The sequence below is a fragment of the Simochromis diagramma genome, unplaced genomic scaffold (genome assembly GCF_900408965.1).
Source record: "Simochromis diagramma unplaced genomic scaffold, fSimDia1.1 OVJJ01000216.1, whole genome shotgun sequence".
NCBI lineage: Eukaryota > Metazoa > Chordata > Actinopteri > Cichliformes > Cichlidae > Simochromis > Simochromis diagramma.
Genome location: NW_024386883.1, coordinates 3,921,764 through 3,935,516, shown reverse-complemented (window position 1 = coordinate 3,935,516; position 13,753 = coordinate 3,921,764). Strand labels below are relative to the sequence as shown.

The 13,753-nt window shown below is 41.4% G+C and overlaps 1 protein-coding gene across 3 annotated transcripts in view; it reads left to right on the top strand.

The window, feature by feature from the left end:
* Positions 1 to 13,753, top strand: part of cadm2a (cell adhesion molecule 2a) — a 211,103-nt gene that overhangs the window by 149,006 nt on the left and 48,344 nt on the right. For all 3 annotated transcript variants that reach the window (XM_040033149.1, XM_040033148.1, XM_040033150.1), the window contains one exon: positions 3,398 to 3,547. In XM_040033149.1, coding sequence (XP_039889083.1) covers positions 3,398 to 3,547 — 150 coding nt within the window. The remainder of the gene's footprint in view (positions 1 to 3,397; positions 3,548 to 13,753) is intronic.

Here is a 13,753-nt window from a genome sequence, read left to right as displayed (position 1 = left end):
CCCATTCGCCGTGACAGATAGAGCACAATTGAGCAACAGAAAAGAGGTAGGATCAAGATAAACTTTAAAGACTAGGGAGCAGCAGGAGACAGAGAGAATATGAAAATGAGAGACAAAGCAAGTGGAAATGCCACCCTTCAGGGATCAACTAGAGGAAAAAACGTGACAGAGAGGGTGGAGGGAATTGAGTGGAATGGATGTGAACTGGAAAAGACAGAGCAAGAAACTGAAAGTAGGAGAAAGAGTGGAGTTGAAGTGAGGAAAGGGCCTAAATTTAGACATGGAAATCAGGAGAGAACAGCTGCCTCCTTCCCTCAGGAGATACATTTAAATCAGGTCTGGCTGGCCAGAGGGGAGAATGGAAGAACCTACTCCACTGGCCAATTAGGCGCAAAGAACACTACGCTGTTCTAATATAACCATCATTGTGGCCCCTTTGGCCCTTTCAGTCCCAATGGAAGTGTAGCACCAGACACTGACGCAAAGCATAGACAGAGGGATCCCCGGACTATTGTAGATCTGTGTAGGAGAGGAGAGGAAAGAAGAGGAGAGATGAAATGTAGAAGCTAATAGTTTAGTGTGTCTAGCCAAAGTAAACCTATGGCATAAATATCTTTACATCGGCCTGATAGACCAGTGTGCCTGTGCTACCAGACTGCTACCAGTCAGTCACTGACCAAATAGCTTTACACATATCTAATTCTGGAAAGGAACTGCAAACCAACTTATGGTGAAAATGTTATGGTATGTGGCAGGCTTTACGTCATTCCATGTTGACCTGCAGCAGGCTGACGTTTCCCTCTCACACAATGCTGCACTTCGTAGCAGAAAACTACAGCTCTTATTTTGTTTCGTATCAATACGCTATGCAAACACCCATATCAGTTTAAACTGCATACAGATTTGAATAAAGCTACATTCAAAACAAAATAAAATGAGGTGTGTTACACAACATATCTACAACATAGTGCTAACGCAATGCCGAGTAATTAGCCAGGGTATCCATCTGTTTCCTTGTTGAAGTAGCTGTTGTTAAAAAATAGTTTTATTTTTTTTTTTTAAAAAAAAAAAACAAATTCCAACAGGATCAGCTCAGTCAGTACGAGGCAAAGCTGCAAACTAGCATTTTAAAGGTGTGATAAGAGAGCGATGTGGGCATTTAAATGTATTAGATGAAGAGTCACACTGGATCATGGGGTGTTATATTTTGAGATGTGATTGAGCGGGCGTAAGTTAGCCATGTGCACTGGTGTAAACATTTTTAAATGTGTGATTTTACAAACGGATAAATGTTTGAATTTAAAGAAAACAAGTGATTTTCACATATCGATCAGATTCCGCTGGTAAGACTAAAAAATTTGGAGCCCAAAACCAGTGAAGAAAATTTGATCTTTTTGCATCGTAGTCAAAATGTATTAGAATCATAGCACAGTGACTATGTATATTTTTACACACACACATATATATTCATATATACATATATATATATATATATATATAGTTGATCATTTTCTGATATTACAGTTCTGATGCTGTGATATTTTGCATTTGGTTACTCCGTAAGTCTTTAGTGAAAATCTGAATGAGCGAGCCACATTTTGGAAACGCTCATTTTCCCCCAAGACATACGTGGCATTTTGCCATACTCATTAAATCACTCAATTCTTCCTTGTTTGTCATAAGCAGATAATTTGGAAAACAAACTCGTCTATTATATTTTAAGATATAAGTGAAGAGTTGGCAACACAACAAGCAAGCGGCTCCCCAGACACATCTGCTGCGGTAATGAACTAAAATTATATTTTGCAAAATCTCACTCACAAAACATCATTGGTACCATCGGGTATGGCGGTTAACCATTAACTTCTCTTTGTGGCCACCACAAAGGAAACAAAATGTATCACACTGGGCCGCATGTCGCTCCACTGCGTGAGCGAAAAAAATGAGAAAAAGTAAGTGATTTAAAGAGAAGGAGTAATAAAGAGAGTGAGGGCAGGCGCAGCAGAACGGTAAATCGCTGGCAGATCATGCCTCATGCAAAACTTTCATGAATAAAACATATTCCTAGCCTCCCATAGCTCACATCCATTTTTCCTTCGTTTCCCTCCTCTTCCCGCTCTATCTCTCACACGCATGATTAACCTCGGGAGGCCTTAATCAACACTGGAAATGACCCGTGCTCCATGACTTACCTCTCGCTTCCTCTCTTTCTCTCCTTCACCTCACCTTCTCCTGTCTCCGCACATCCTTCGGCGTGGGTTTCCCCTGCCTCGTCTGCTCGCCCAGAAGACAAAACACCGTCTGCGGGTTTGTTTATGCTACCTGTGCAATAATTAACTTGTGTAAGAAAACTCAATTAGCAACATTCAGTGGATATCGTGGCGTTTAAAATCTCACAAATTTGAAATATTTTTTTCGCCTTATATGTTTTTCTTTTCTTCTGTGTTTCCTAATCCTTGCCTGGGGAGGAATGGCGGTTTAAGACGTGAGAGTTAGCTGGGGATGAATAATCTTTCTTACCTAAGCCTTCATTCACACAGTCTTTAAAATCTGTCCTCCGGGGATGGGGACAGGGATAGATTTATGGTTATTATTATTTACTTGCTTACTTGCTCCCTCAGCCTTCACACTAAAGCGTACCCAAACACGCATGTACACCCACACGAGCAACAGTGTGAGCTGTCCAGAGTTCTGAAAACTGGCAGGCGGCTATTGATGAACTGGCTCCAGAAGTGACCTGTCCGTGGTCCTGAAAACTCCCTCTATTCAGCTTAGAGGTCACCCAGAATGATATCACTCAGTTGAGCTCTGCGATTCTCTCTTTGGATGCAGGCTTAACACAAATTAACATCCATGCATGCACACGAGTCCACAGAGAACAGTTTTTAATTGGTCTTCCCTGTGTAGCTAAGGTTTCAGGGTTGGTACCGCGGGCTAAATGCCTCCTGTGTGTTCAATGTTAGGGTCCAATTTAGCACACAGTAGTGACTGGCCAGTCTGCCTGAACATTTGCTTTGTAATTAGGCTGTTAAGCTTCTTCTTCTTTTTTTCAAACACACGAGACATTTTTGTTCTTCCCTTTTCTTCCCTAGTGAAGAGCTGATTTACTCCTCCAGTGATATTAAAGTATTTTACTTATTTTTACAAGCATCCTTATCAAACAGCTGGATAAAAATCGAATTCCCCAGTTTACCTGCAGAGCTTCTTATTTTATATCGCCGTCCTTGTGCTGAATTGAAATTCATCAAGAGAATTTAATTACCAAAGCACCCGTACAAGTTGAGCAATCGCAAATGTGCCATCTGTCTGACTCTGTCTGCCCCTGCAGCTTTCTCTGTCCCCCACCTGATGCATCCACATCTCCTCTTACACGTTTCTCGTTTGTGTCGTTTTGCAGGGATAAGCGGACAGTATCCTCTGGTTCAGAACGTGACTGTGACAGAGGGTGGGACAGCGAACCTGACCTGCCGTGTGGAGTTTAATGACAACACCTCCCTCCAGTGGTCAAACCCAGCACAGCAGACCCTCTTTTTTGGGGACAAGAAGGGTGAGTTGGAGATGGAGCAGACAACAGCCACCACATGACAGATCTGGTCTTTAAAAGTATATGTTGGGTTTGCAGAGGAATGCATAAAACGGGATTGAATCCTTTTTTTGTTGTTGTTGTTGGTTGGAGATTGACCTAAAAAAACCAAAAAATCGTACTTTTTCTGTGTGTCTGTCTCTGCTGTGTCTCAGCATCTGTCCCACATTTCTCGAGTTTGTGTTTTCATGTCTGTGCAGCACGTTCTTTCACAGTAAGGAGAAACAGATACACTTGTGTCCCAGCTGCTTTTCATGATGTTTTTTGCAAAGCTTCCCTCTGTGGATGTATAGTATGCCATTGTTATTACTCTTTTACTTTGTCACTGTTCATCCTTACACACATAGATAGACACACATCGCTACAAAGAAGCCGTCAGTGGTGAGAGTAGATGTGACCAGCTCTATTTTGAACAGTATAACCAGTGCTGATTATCATCTGCCATTTGCAGTTTAAGGGCTTTAGCTTCTCTGTCAGTTTGTGTGCAGTTTGTTTTGCTTCACTGTAACGGTTGTCTGTGGTGAATGATTGGAAAGTATAACTGAATGAGGTAAGTGGGGGTGTAAAAACAGGCTAGTGCATTTTTCATCCATCCTATCTGGCATTTCAAGCACAAGCATGGTCAGTGCAAACCTTCGATCAGATTAACCACCGCCAATAAAAAAATGATGTGGTGGATCAAATCCGTTTTTGTTTTCTATAACCCCTCGATCTAAATTTAAAACGGTGCTTAAAAGGTTTAAATTGATGTTCTGGTCAAGTTGGAAGATCAGATCATCCCACACGTTCTGTTGGTGCTTAGCTCGTACCAGCATTAGCATCTGCAGCACACAGTATATTAGGAGTGATGCAATATTGTTGGCTCGTGTATAAGTGAGAGCAATAAAGTTGTTGCTGATATTCAAAGACTCATTTTCACATTTTGTGGTATAGCCTTCATCAGCAGAGCATACCTTGCTGGAGTATCCAGTTCGCTATTTAGTGGTACATTTTTCCCCAGGTATTACAATGGGTTCTCGGACCCAAATGACTGTCGTATAACGCAGAAGCGAACAAAAACACTTTGAAGCTACAGTGAAATTTCATAGCACATAAAAGCGTCAGCAATGAAAGCCACATCTTTGTGAGAAGTGCCTAAAGAGTGACAAGCAAAAAGTACAGACTTCACTTAAAGTGCGTGGGCGAGGGGCGTGTTTAAATCCAGTTTAATGATTTAAAAATGTTGAATAGGAGAGATTTCACACTTTTTTATAATAAGAGGTGTTAATATCCGTTTAATCAAACTCATGCTTCAAATGTATGGGTTTGTAAACATTTTGCAACTGTGAGGATATGCTGCAGCGTACAAACAGAGGAGAGAATGTTTAGCGTTTTGTTATATAGGACTTTAACAATCTCATCAACACATCCCACTTTCAGGGAGAAAACAGCCTGGGAGTGATGTGTCTGCAGAGAAGAATCGAAGCTCTGTATGAATAACAGTTTATATACCAGAGAGCTGCATATTCCCACACAGACATTTCTCCATTAAACAAATGCAAGCCCTTGTTATTGTTCACACATTCACCGACGCACGCAAACACAATATCCTGCGTGAATACACAAACTCTAGGTGTGGCAGGAAACTGCCATTGTTTTAATGGCTAATAAGTACAGAGGGTTTATTCCTGACCTTTTACACCATCTTCAGTAGTGTCCCCATAAAGAGGATTCATGGGCCTTATTTAGTTGGTTCATGCCTGCTGGAGTGATTGTGCCCTGCGCATCTCTCAGCTGTATTATTTGAGTGTAATAGAGTATGAATCACACTCTCTTGTAAGTGTCTGGATTAAGCACATATGGGATTTACACAGTCTTTTTCCATTATCCCGCTGCCCACTGGGCTTCCTTGTCCGTTTGGGTGTTCATGCACTGTACGCGTGTGTTTTCTGTGTTGTTGTTTGTATGTATTTTTGCATAGGGTAACTGAATGCATGCATGGGGCAAAGCATTTCAATTTTCCGTCATTCACGTTTTCACTTACCTGCCTTTTTTCAGAAAGAGCAGCGGTAAAAAGCTGCATTGAACATCAAATTCAACAGGTGATGTTCTTCGCAGGTTATTCCATATCACACCAGGGGTCGGGCTTGGGGGTCTATTTCATGGCATTTCCAGTGCAAGGCTCTAAGATTGGAAATGAAAAACCAGCCAAGGACTTTCTTATTATCAGAAAAGCAGGGGGATACTACTAAGGCTCCAGAGCTGTGTTGCTGTTTTGGTTTGGGTCTGTATTTGTGTATGTGTGTGTATGTGTGCTTTGGGAGTTGTCTTGCTGAACGTGGCAAATTCAGATGCACATGCTGATGGGAGCACAGAGATGGTGAGTGTTTCCAAAGTGCCACTGGCAGTGTGTGAAAGGAAAGATGTCTCAGCTGCAAACGCCTTTGAGCACAGTAGGTTTCAGATTAATTTTCCTTGCTGCCTGTTGGGAAGAAGAAGATGGGGATTAGGGCAAGCACACAGTTGCTCAAAAATACAACCCCAACTCTGCAACTTTTTGCATACTTTGCTATGTCACAGTGGTTGAAAAAACTATTTTTCCCTCCGTCTCTTAATGTACAAGATATATTCCATGCAGTTTAGCATCTACCTTGTTTGAACCTGCAGGTTTACTCCGTGTAAAGGCAATTCTTCTTTAAATGTTAAAGGTCTATTTCAAAGTCAGCTACCGTAAATATCATTGTGATGAATTGTGGTTTTCTCTCCACTCTAATTTAAACCGAAGGAATCATTTCAGATTTCCGTATTGATGCGCGTCTGCGCAACAGGTTGGTGACTTTGCACCGCACCTGCATGACCACGTGTCGAATCACAAAAAAACGTCACTTGCATCTGGGGTTAAACCCAGCCACAGAGCATTAGCATAAACATATTGTTTTTGGAAAGGCAAATGCAGCAACTGACTCCATCGCAGTCTTTTGAGTGGTGCCGGTTTCTCGGCTGTTGTTGTTTAATGTCAGCGCTGAGATTCACCTCTAAGACATTTAGTCAGATGAAAGAGACTCCTCTTGTCTCCCATCCTCTCAAAGGTGCTGGCTGTGAAGAGTTGTTTGAATTTCAAATAAGTCATTGTCCCGAATGTAGCCAATTTTGTCCTTTCCATCACTTACCACTAAGGGACTTAAGCTGTGCTTTGACAGTGAGAGAGATGAGCACTGGGCAAGAGGGATTCTCTCTTTTATAAGATTCAAAAGAGGCTAATATCTCCTTACAAATTGCTCTTTTGGTTGACTTGATAATAGCTTTATTTCCTGGATGGAGAAATTCTGCAATGGCCCATAATTACAAAATATTCGTTATTCCCATACTAGGAAGAGCCTATGTATAATTACTTTCCAGGCTAAATTTGCAAGCCTATTTAGTGGACTCATCATGTGTGAGCGCTCGCTATGGTATGACATTTAAATCACTTACTCAACATGGTTGCTGTAATTCGCTAACCCTTTTACATACCATTTCTTTCTTTCTTTTTTGAACACCCACATGTGGGTTTTCATTTTCAACCTACTTCCTTGATTCTTTTCCCTTCTCTTTAATTATCTGTCCACCCCTACCTTCCAGACTATGGCAGGATCATGGTTTACCTGTCTTTACATGCATCATAAAGCGTTTCCCTGCAGCACAAACTTGGCAGAGCTGAATACATTATAGTTCTGTTCAAAATGATACTAAAGCGGCAGGCCTTTGTACTGGGAGCTCTGTGGCTAGAAAAGATGCTGCACATATTTCTCCAGTAATGTAATTAGTGGTCTGATATTTGGGTTTAGGTCATGTTGTCTTTGGACAACCTCCAGGAAAAAATAGTGACATGCCTTGCTGTGTGGTGGTGTAGTATTTCTTCAGGGTCAGAAATAGTACGCTTTATTCTGGAACTGACATCATTTATATTTGCTCGTTTAGTTCCTGAAATAGTTTCCCAGCTAGATAAGCGTGCACAAGTACAGGGAAACTATCGTGTTGCACTATGAGAAGATTTTTATTTTAATTTTTTTGCCATTTTCACCTTCACTGAGTAGATGTGGCAGAGGCAGGAAATGTGAGGAAAGCGAGCAGATTGACATGCAGTAAAGGTCTGAGTTCAGCTTGAATCAAACCAGGGACTCTTAAAGATCCTTAAAGATATTTGCACCCATGTGGCATTCACTCTGAACACTCAGCCATTGAGTTGGTCTGTTTACAGTAGAAAAAGATAAAAATGGATTTTACAATAATAGTTCTCAGAAAAAAGATCTAAAAGAAACATCTTTTAGATAAAAATACCATTGAATGCCGTTCTTTTCATGTAAATGCTACAGATTCAGCAAATCCTCATGAGTGCTGTTCTGTATGTGTATTAGTTATGAATATATAGGCACTGAAATTAGTTTCCAGCTAAATGCTTTATTAATGCTTAGATTTTGAGAGGTTAATGCAAATTTTAAAGCATTTTTCATGCTCTTCAGTTACTCTGGTCTTGCCTCATGCTGCTTAAAAGGCAAACTGACCATTAAAAGGTCACGCTGTCTTTGTAACTTCTAACGCAGTGTGAACTCGGGGAGCTACCTGAGTCCCACGCATATGCGCTGGCATATTAGAAGAACAGTCAAATTAAAAACTGCATTCTAAAAATGGGCAAATTTTTCAGATCTGTTTGCCGCAGAGGTTATTTTTTAGCATTTTTTTTATGTAACTGTGAGCAATAGTTTGTTAATGGTTCTTGAAAAATGACCAAGTGCTGAGTGCACCTGTGGTGGACAACTCTGTCTATGCTGTGCTATTTGCAGATTGATTGAATCTGTTTAAACATTAAGATTAGTGTTATGGGTGAACAGCTAAGGGCCAACTGCTCATTTTTAGGCCCCCAAACTGCTGAATATGAAACTATTCAGGTCCTAAGATATCAAATATTCAGCTGTCTGAATCAATTTGCTGGTTGTGGTTGTGTGAGCGTGTATATCTGTGCTTGTAAGCCCATATACACGTGTGTGCATGTGGAATGTCAAGCCTTCCACCTCCCCGGTATGCAACCATGAAAGCTTTGATGCATTCAGAGTATCTGTGCCTGAGCAATTTAGGGGGATAGGCTTTTAAAAGTTTTCCAAAGTAAATAACAAAATAAGAAATGCCTGACAGACTTTTTATTAAACAGATAGCAGAACTTTCTCTCAAAACTTAATCTTAGCTAGAAAGTTTAACTTTTGAGACAGCTGTCTTTTTTCCCCCTGGTAGAGTACCTCTATGAAACATCCTTTCATATCGGGCTGAAGATTGGTACGGTGTTCTCTCTGATAGAAAAAAAAAACTTGACTGTAAATCTCCAAAGATCCCTAACAAGTCCCCTTTCTCCAAGACAAGGACCATAAAACATGAGAGGAAGAAAAAGAAGGAAAAGGAGATGGAATGTAGGCCTTGGTGGGATAAAGGAGACGAATTAAGGAGGCATTTTATGAGAGCTTTCAGATGCAGTTATCACCTGTGAAAGAAACAGGCAAACTTTTTCTCTGACCTTGAGCATTCTGCGTCTTCTCTCTTTGTCATTTCGCTTTGCGCATGTCTGTTTGAATGTAACATTCAGCGTTTGATTTGAAAAAAAGGGGGGAAAAAAAACCCTGCTTTTGTTTGCAGTGCACTTAGACGTGCATGCAGGTATTGTAATTAAAAGTTCTGTATAGTTGTCACTGTGGATTGGAGAAACTGGTGTCAGACAAATGTCATTTCTGCTCGTTCTGATGTAAAACAGGCTGAGGTGAGAAAGACAGTGCACTGTCAAATGAGGCAACAGATCCAGTTATTACTGTCTTTATTAGTAGAGCCACTTATCATTCACAGGGTGTAGAGAAGAATACTGGAGGCAAATGGGAATAATTACCTCACACTTATAGTGTCAGGCTTATTCTTTCTGTCTTTAAGGAGAAAGTTCTCGAGTGCAGAATTGGGAATAGGAAATAATTTCTCTCTCTCTCGTTTCTTTTTTAGCATAAGAAATCCATTTTTTAAACTGCAGCCTAAAATTAAGAGTTGTTTGCAGGGAACCTTTAACACTATAAAAACAAGGATACGACAATGCAGACCTTTTCCACTTTCTTTTAAATGCTTTGCAAAGTCATTTTGAAGGATAGCTGTAAAAATATGTAGCACCTTATAGACACCCCGCTCTCGAGCTGCTGGGGAAAATGTATTCCTCTGCAAAATACAGTAGAGTTTATGGGCAAGAGCTGTCTCCTCGCTGACCCGCTTCTCACAAGGACTTAATGAAGTAGGGCTGGCGAGGGTGTCCCACTGAACTCGACATGGCAGGTAGAGACTGATGAAAGAAAATCATTTCTGTCACAGGAAAAATCTCCACAAGCCAATTACTCTATAGAGTATGGCACATTTTACATTTTAAAAAGCCAGTATTCCACCGAAAGCTATAACGGGTAATGGAGGCTGAGGAATGCCTGAGATAGAGAATATACATTAAGCAATTCAATAGGCATTGCATTCTGTTTGCTTTTCCCTATCAGTCCCTCACACACACACATTCGCACAGACAAATTCAAGTCCCCAGATGGGTTGTTGACAAGGAAAAGAGAACAGTCACATCCAGACACAGGCGGCTGAATGTATATTCTGAAATTTGCACTTTTCTCATTATAAAACTGTGTCACTTGAATGAACAAACACCTGCCAAGGTTCCATACTAATACATACTGTCCCTGGATAGATGAAGGGACAGGGAGGTAGAAGGAAGGAGGGGGTCAGTGGAAAGAGGGAAAGAAAAGGGCAGAAGAGAGGCGAAGAAAAAATATAAGGAAGCAGTAAAATGTGCAAACATGACAGGTTAAAAGTGAGTAGTTTGAAAGTCCTGGCTATTATATGGACTCTGTATGTCCATACAATAAACACGTGTCTAGTGTAAAACAAAAAAAAATGTAATTACCATCCATTCACATACACGTTTCCTTTCCTGCCATTTTTAATGGTTCCGCAGAGCAACACAGGAAAACTGCTACAGTATGTATGCAGTCTAATTTGATATGTGCTGGACTCCAGTTGCACACACACTGTGCATGTCACCATATGTAAACAATTTGCTGGCATGCTGTGGTCATCTACTGTGATATTTGCAATTTTAGTGAGGCTCACCTAACATATTGATGGATCACAAAGCCATCAGCTGTGTGTGGTAACAAACTTACTGTAGGGTTACCCTGGTGGAGCTGAACAGAGCTTTGAATACTCAAGCCTTCTGTTCTCTGTGGGAACAAAGGAAAAGTGATTAAATAGATACCTTTTAGTTTCACTGTGGTAACACATTTTAAAGGTGAATGCTGACTATAATGCAGGTTTGGGTAAGACACTGGTCGGACTGTGCCATAGTCAGATTTGGATACTTAACATGTATTGTGCCATTGCTATTTTCTGTGTTTTTAACTAATTATTAAAGTCAGTTTCATAGCAAAACCAGGAGGTGAAAAATGTCCATGACAGGCAGATCATACCTTATGTTTTGAGCTTTAATGGTGAAATGTAAAGATAATGTCAATAAGTGCAATAAAGGCTTCCCAACACATGTTAACAGATTAGAGGCTAAGAGGAAGAGGCGTCAACACCGCTACTCCACCCGTTTATATTAAAATGTTGACCAAAGGTGGTAAATGTCTGCGTAAACTACTGAAGATGCACTATTTTAATTGAATCTGTTATTAAGGACCAAAAATTAAAATTGCACAGAACAAACAGAGCATGTGTGCCTCCATACACAGTTTCCCACCCATAATAAAAATGTCACTTCAAATATTTTTTTTTTTTTTTTAAAGCATCTTGCACCTTCTGTCTGTGCAAGCTTTGCTTTGTCTTAGCTTTCCATTTCAAAGATGCGCTTTTCTTCTCAGAGTCTTGGAGCTTTGGTGTTACGGCCGTTTATTGTTATCTGACGTCACGGCTGCATTCATGGGAACCTCAGCATGGATGCTGTTCTCAGCCTGAGGCCATCAGCGGTTGTAATTGGATGTAGAGAGAATCACAAACTTGGGCTCAGTGATCAAAAAAAAAAAATGTGGTTGTATTCCGTCAGTAGTTATTGTGGAATACAAATCTGCCACTCTTTGATGTTGACAACAACACCGTCCTCCACGAACACATTCAGGGCTGTCGGCACTAATGGTCTATAATGGATGGCATGCAGCTGCAGCACCTTCGCAGACAAATAGCAAAGGATGCATTCCTCTTCTCCACTCTCTCTGTCAATATACAAGCTTTCATGTGAAAGACTAGTGGTCGACTGTTTGTTCTACATGCTGTGGAAAAATGTATGTCCTGTGCACTGTTTATGTCTGTGTCTGTTAGCTTTTATGTTGTATAAATCATGTATAATTAGTATATAAAATTTGAACCCTAAATAAAATCCAAATGTTAAAAAATATAACCTACATTCATTGGGTGTTTCATCCCTTAATTGTAAACGTCTCCATGTGGCGAGCCAGAAGTTGATGTTGTAATGAGGCGGTCACATGAGCTTCTGGCCTCTCCTGCTTACCCTAACCCAGTCAGTGCTCTTCTCCCAGCTCTGCCCTCTGAGAGATCTTGCTCTTGGTCTTCCTAGAGCTAAGTAGCTTCTCCCCTGCCCTGATCAGCTGGGTGGATGGTGCTGATGTCCCAATGGGTTTGCAGTTTCATACACATCTCCTGCTCAGAGATATGTGCCAGATCCAGGAGGACCATCTCTCTTGGGTAAATGACATATTGCAACCTGACAAAGGTGTGGGCCAAGATGCTTTTGTATCCACAGAGCATGTCTCAATTCCCAAATGTGCAGGTTAGCTGAAGGGAAGGGTGCCTCAAACTACACTGATAGAAACAGTGAAAACATTTCTCCAGAAGCCAGTTTCAATGCCTTTGTCCTTTGATTGTCATTTGCCTTCTGCGACCCCTGTAACTCAGACTATCTCTCTAATTCTTCCCAGTTAGGTAGTTAGTAGGGGTGCAACGATACTCGTATCGATATTAAACCGTTCGATACAATGCTTTCGGTTCGGTACGCATATGTATCGAACAATACAAAATTTGTAATTTATTTTATCGACTTTCCTTCTGACGATGCTGTCTGTGTTGAGCACTCAGTGAATCTGCGTTCGACTACTCCGCCTAGGCTGCACTGTCGAGTGCAGATCCACTGAGCGCTCAACACAGACAGCATAGTCAGAAGGAAGAGCGCAGGGCAAGCTAGCGAGACAGAAGTTAAGCTCTCCTTGCAACATGGCAAATTGAACCTCCCCCACCCTCATTCAGATCTGGCGTTTGGAATTATTTTGGTTTTCATGTGACGTATGACCCTGAAGGTAAGCGCGTCATGGACTAAAGTAAAACAGTATGTTGGATGTGCCACGCAATGCTCAATTACATGGGTGGGAACTAGTGTGTTAGCCAGTTAGCTCGTTAACGTGTTGGCCGTCTAGCCCCACGCACGGGCGATCAGGGGTAGCTCGTTAACGGAGATTTGCCGTGTTGTGGCGTTAACGTCATTTCAACGAGATTAACGCTGACAGCACTAGTGGGAACACAACGAATATGACTGCACATTTACGCGGACATCATCCTAGTGTAAAGACAAGTGGAAGCAGACAAAAACAACAAGCATGCATGCTACAAACTTTACCCGAGTCATTTAGACAGCCGTTAGCACATGATTCTCCTTATGGGGACCTGACATGTTTAATATTGTGGCGAGCTCAGACAAGGTGGAGACGGAGGTGTCGTTTGGTCTTGCTTCCCGTGAGCTAGCCAGGGAGCACAGCCGTTTATTGATATCTGCAGAAGAACACTGCTGCTAGCTAACTGCTCAGCGCGGCTGTCACTACCCGATCCGTACCGGAAACCCGATCGGTACCCCGCATGCACAAATCTTACGTCACTTCCTCTCCTTGCCAACATTGCGACATTCAATATATTTGAATGATACGGTTAGCGCCCAGTTAGCTCCTAGCATTTCTCAACAGCTCTGCCTCCTTTTCGACTGCCCGGGACATTTAAACAATGGATAATCCGTATACAAAGAAATTCATGCTTTTCTCCTCAACAGAGAGCGTCCCCCGATTGAGCAACAGCGCCGTAAAATAAGAAGAATGGCACCTAATTACAGAGTTAATAATGCAGACTTTGTAATATCTC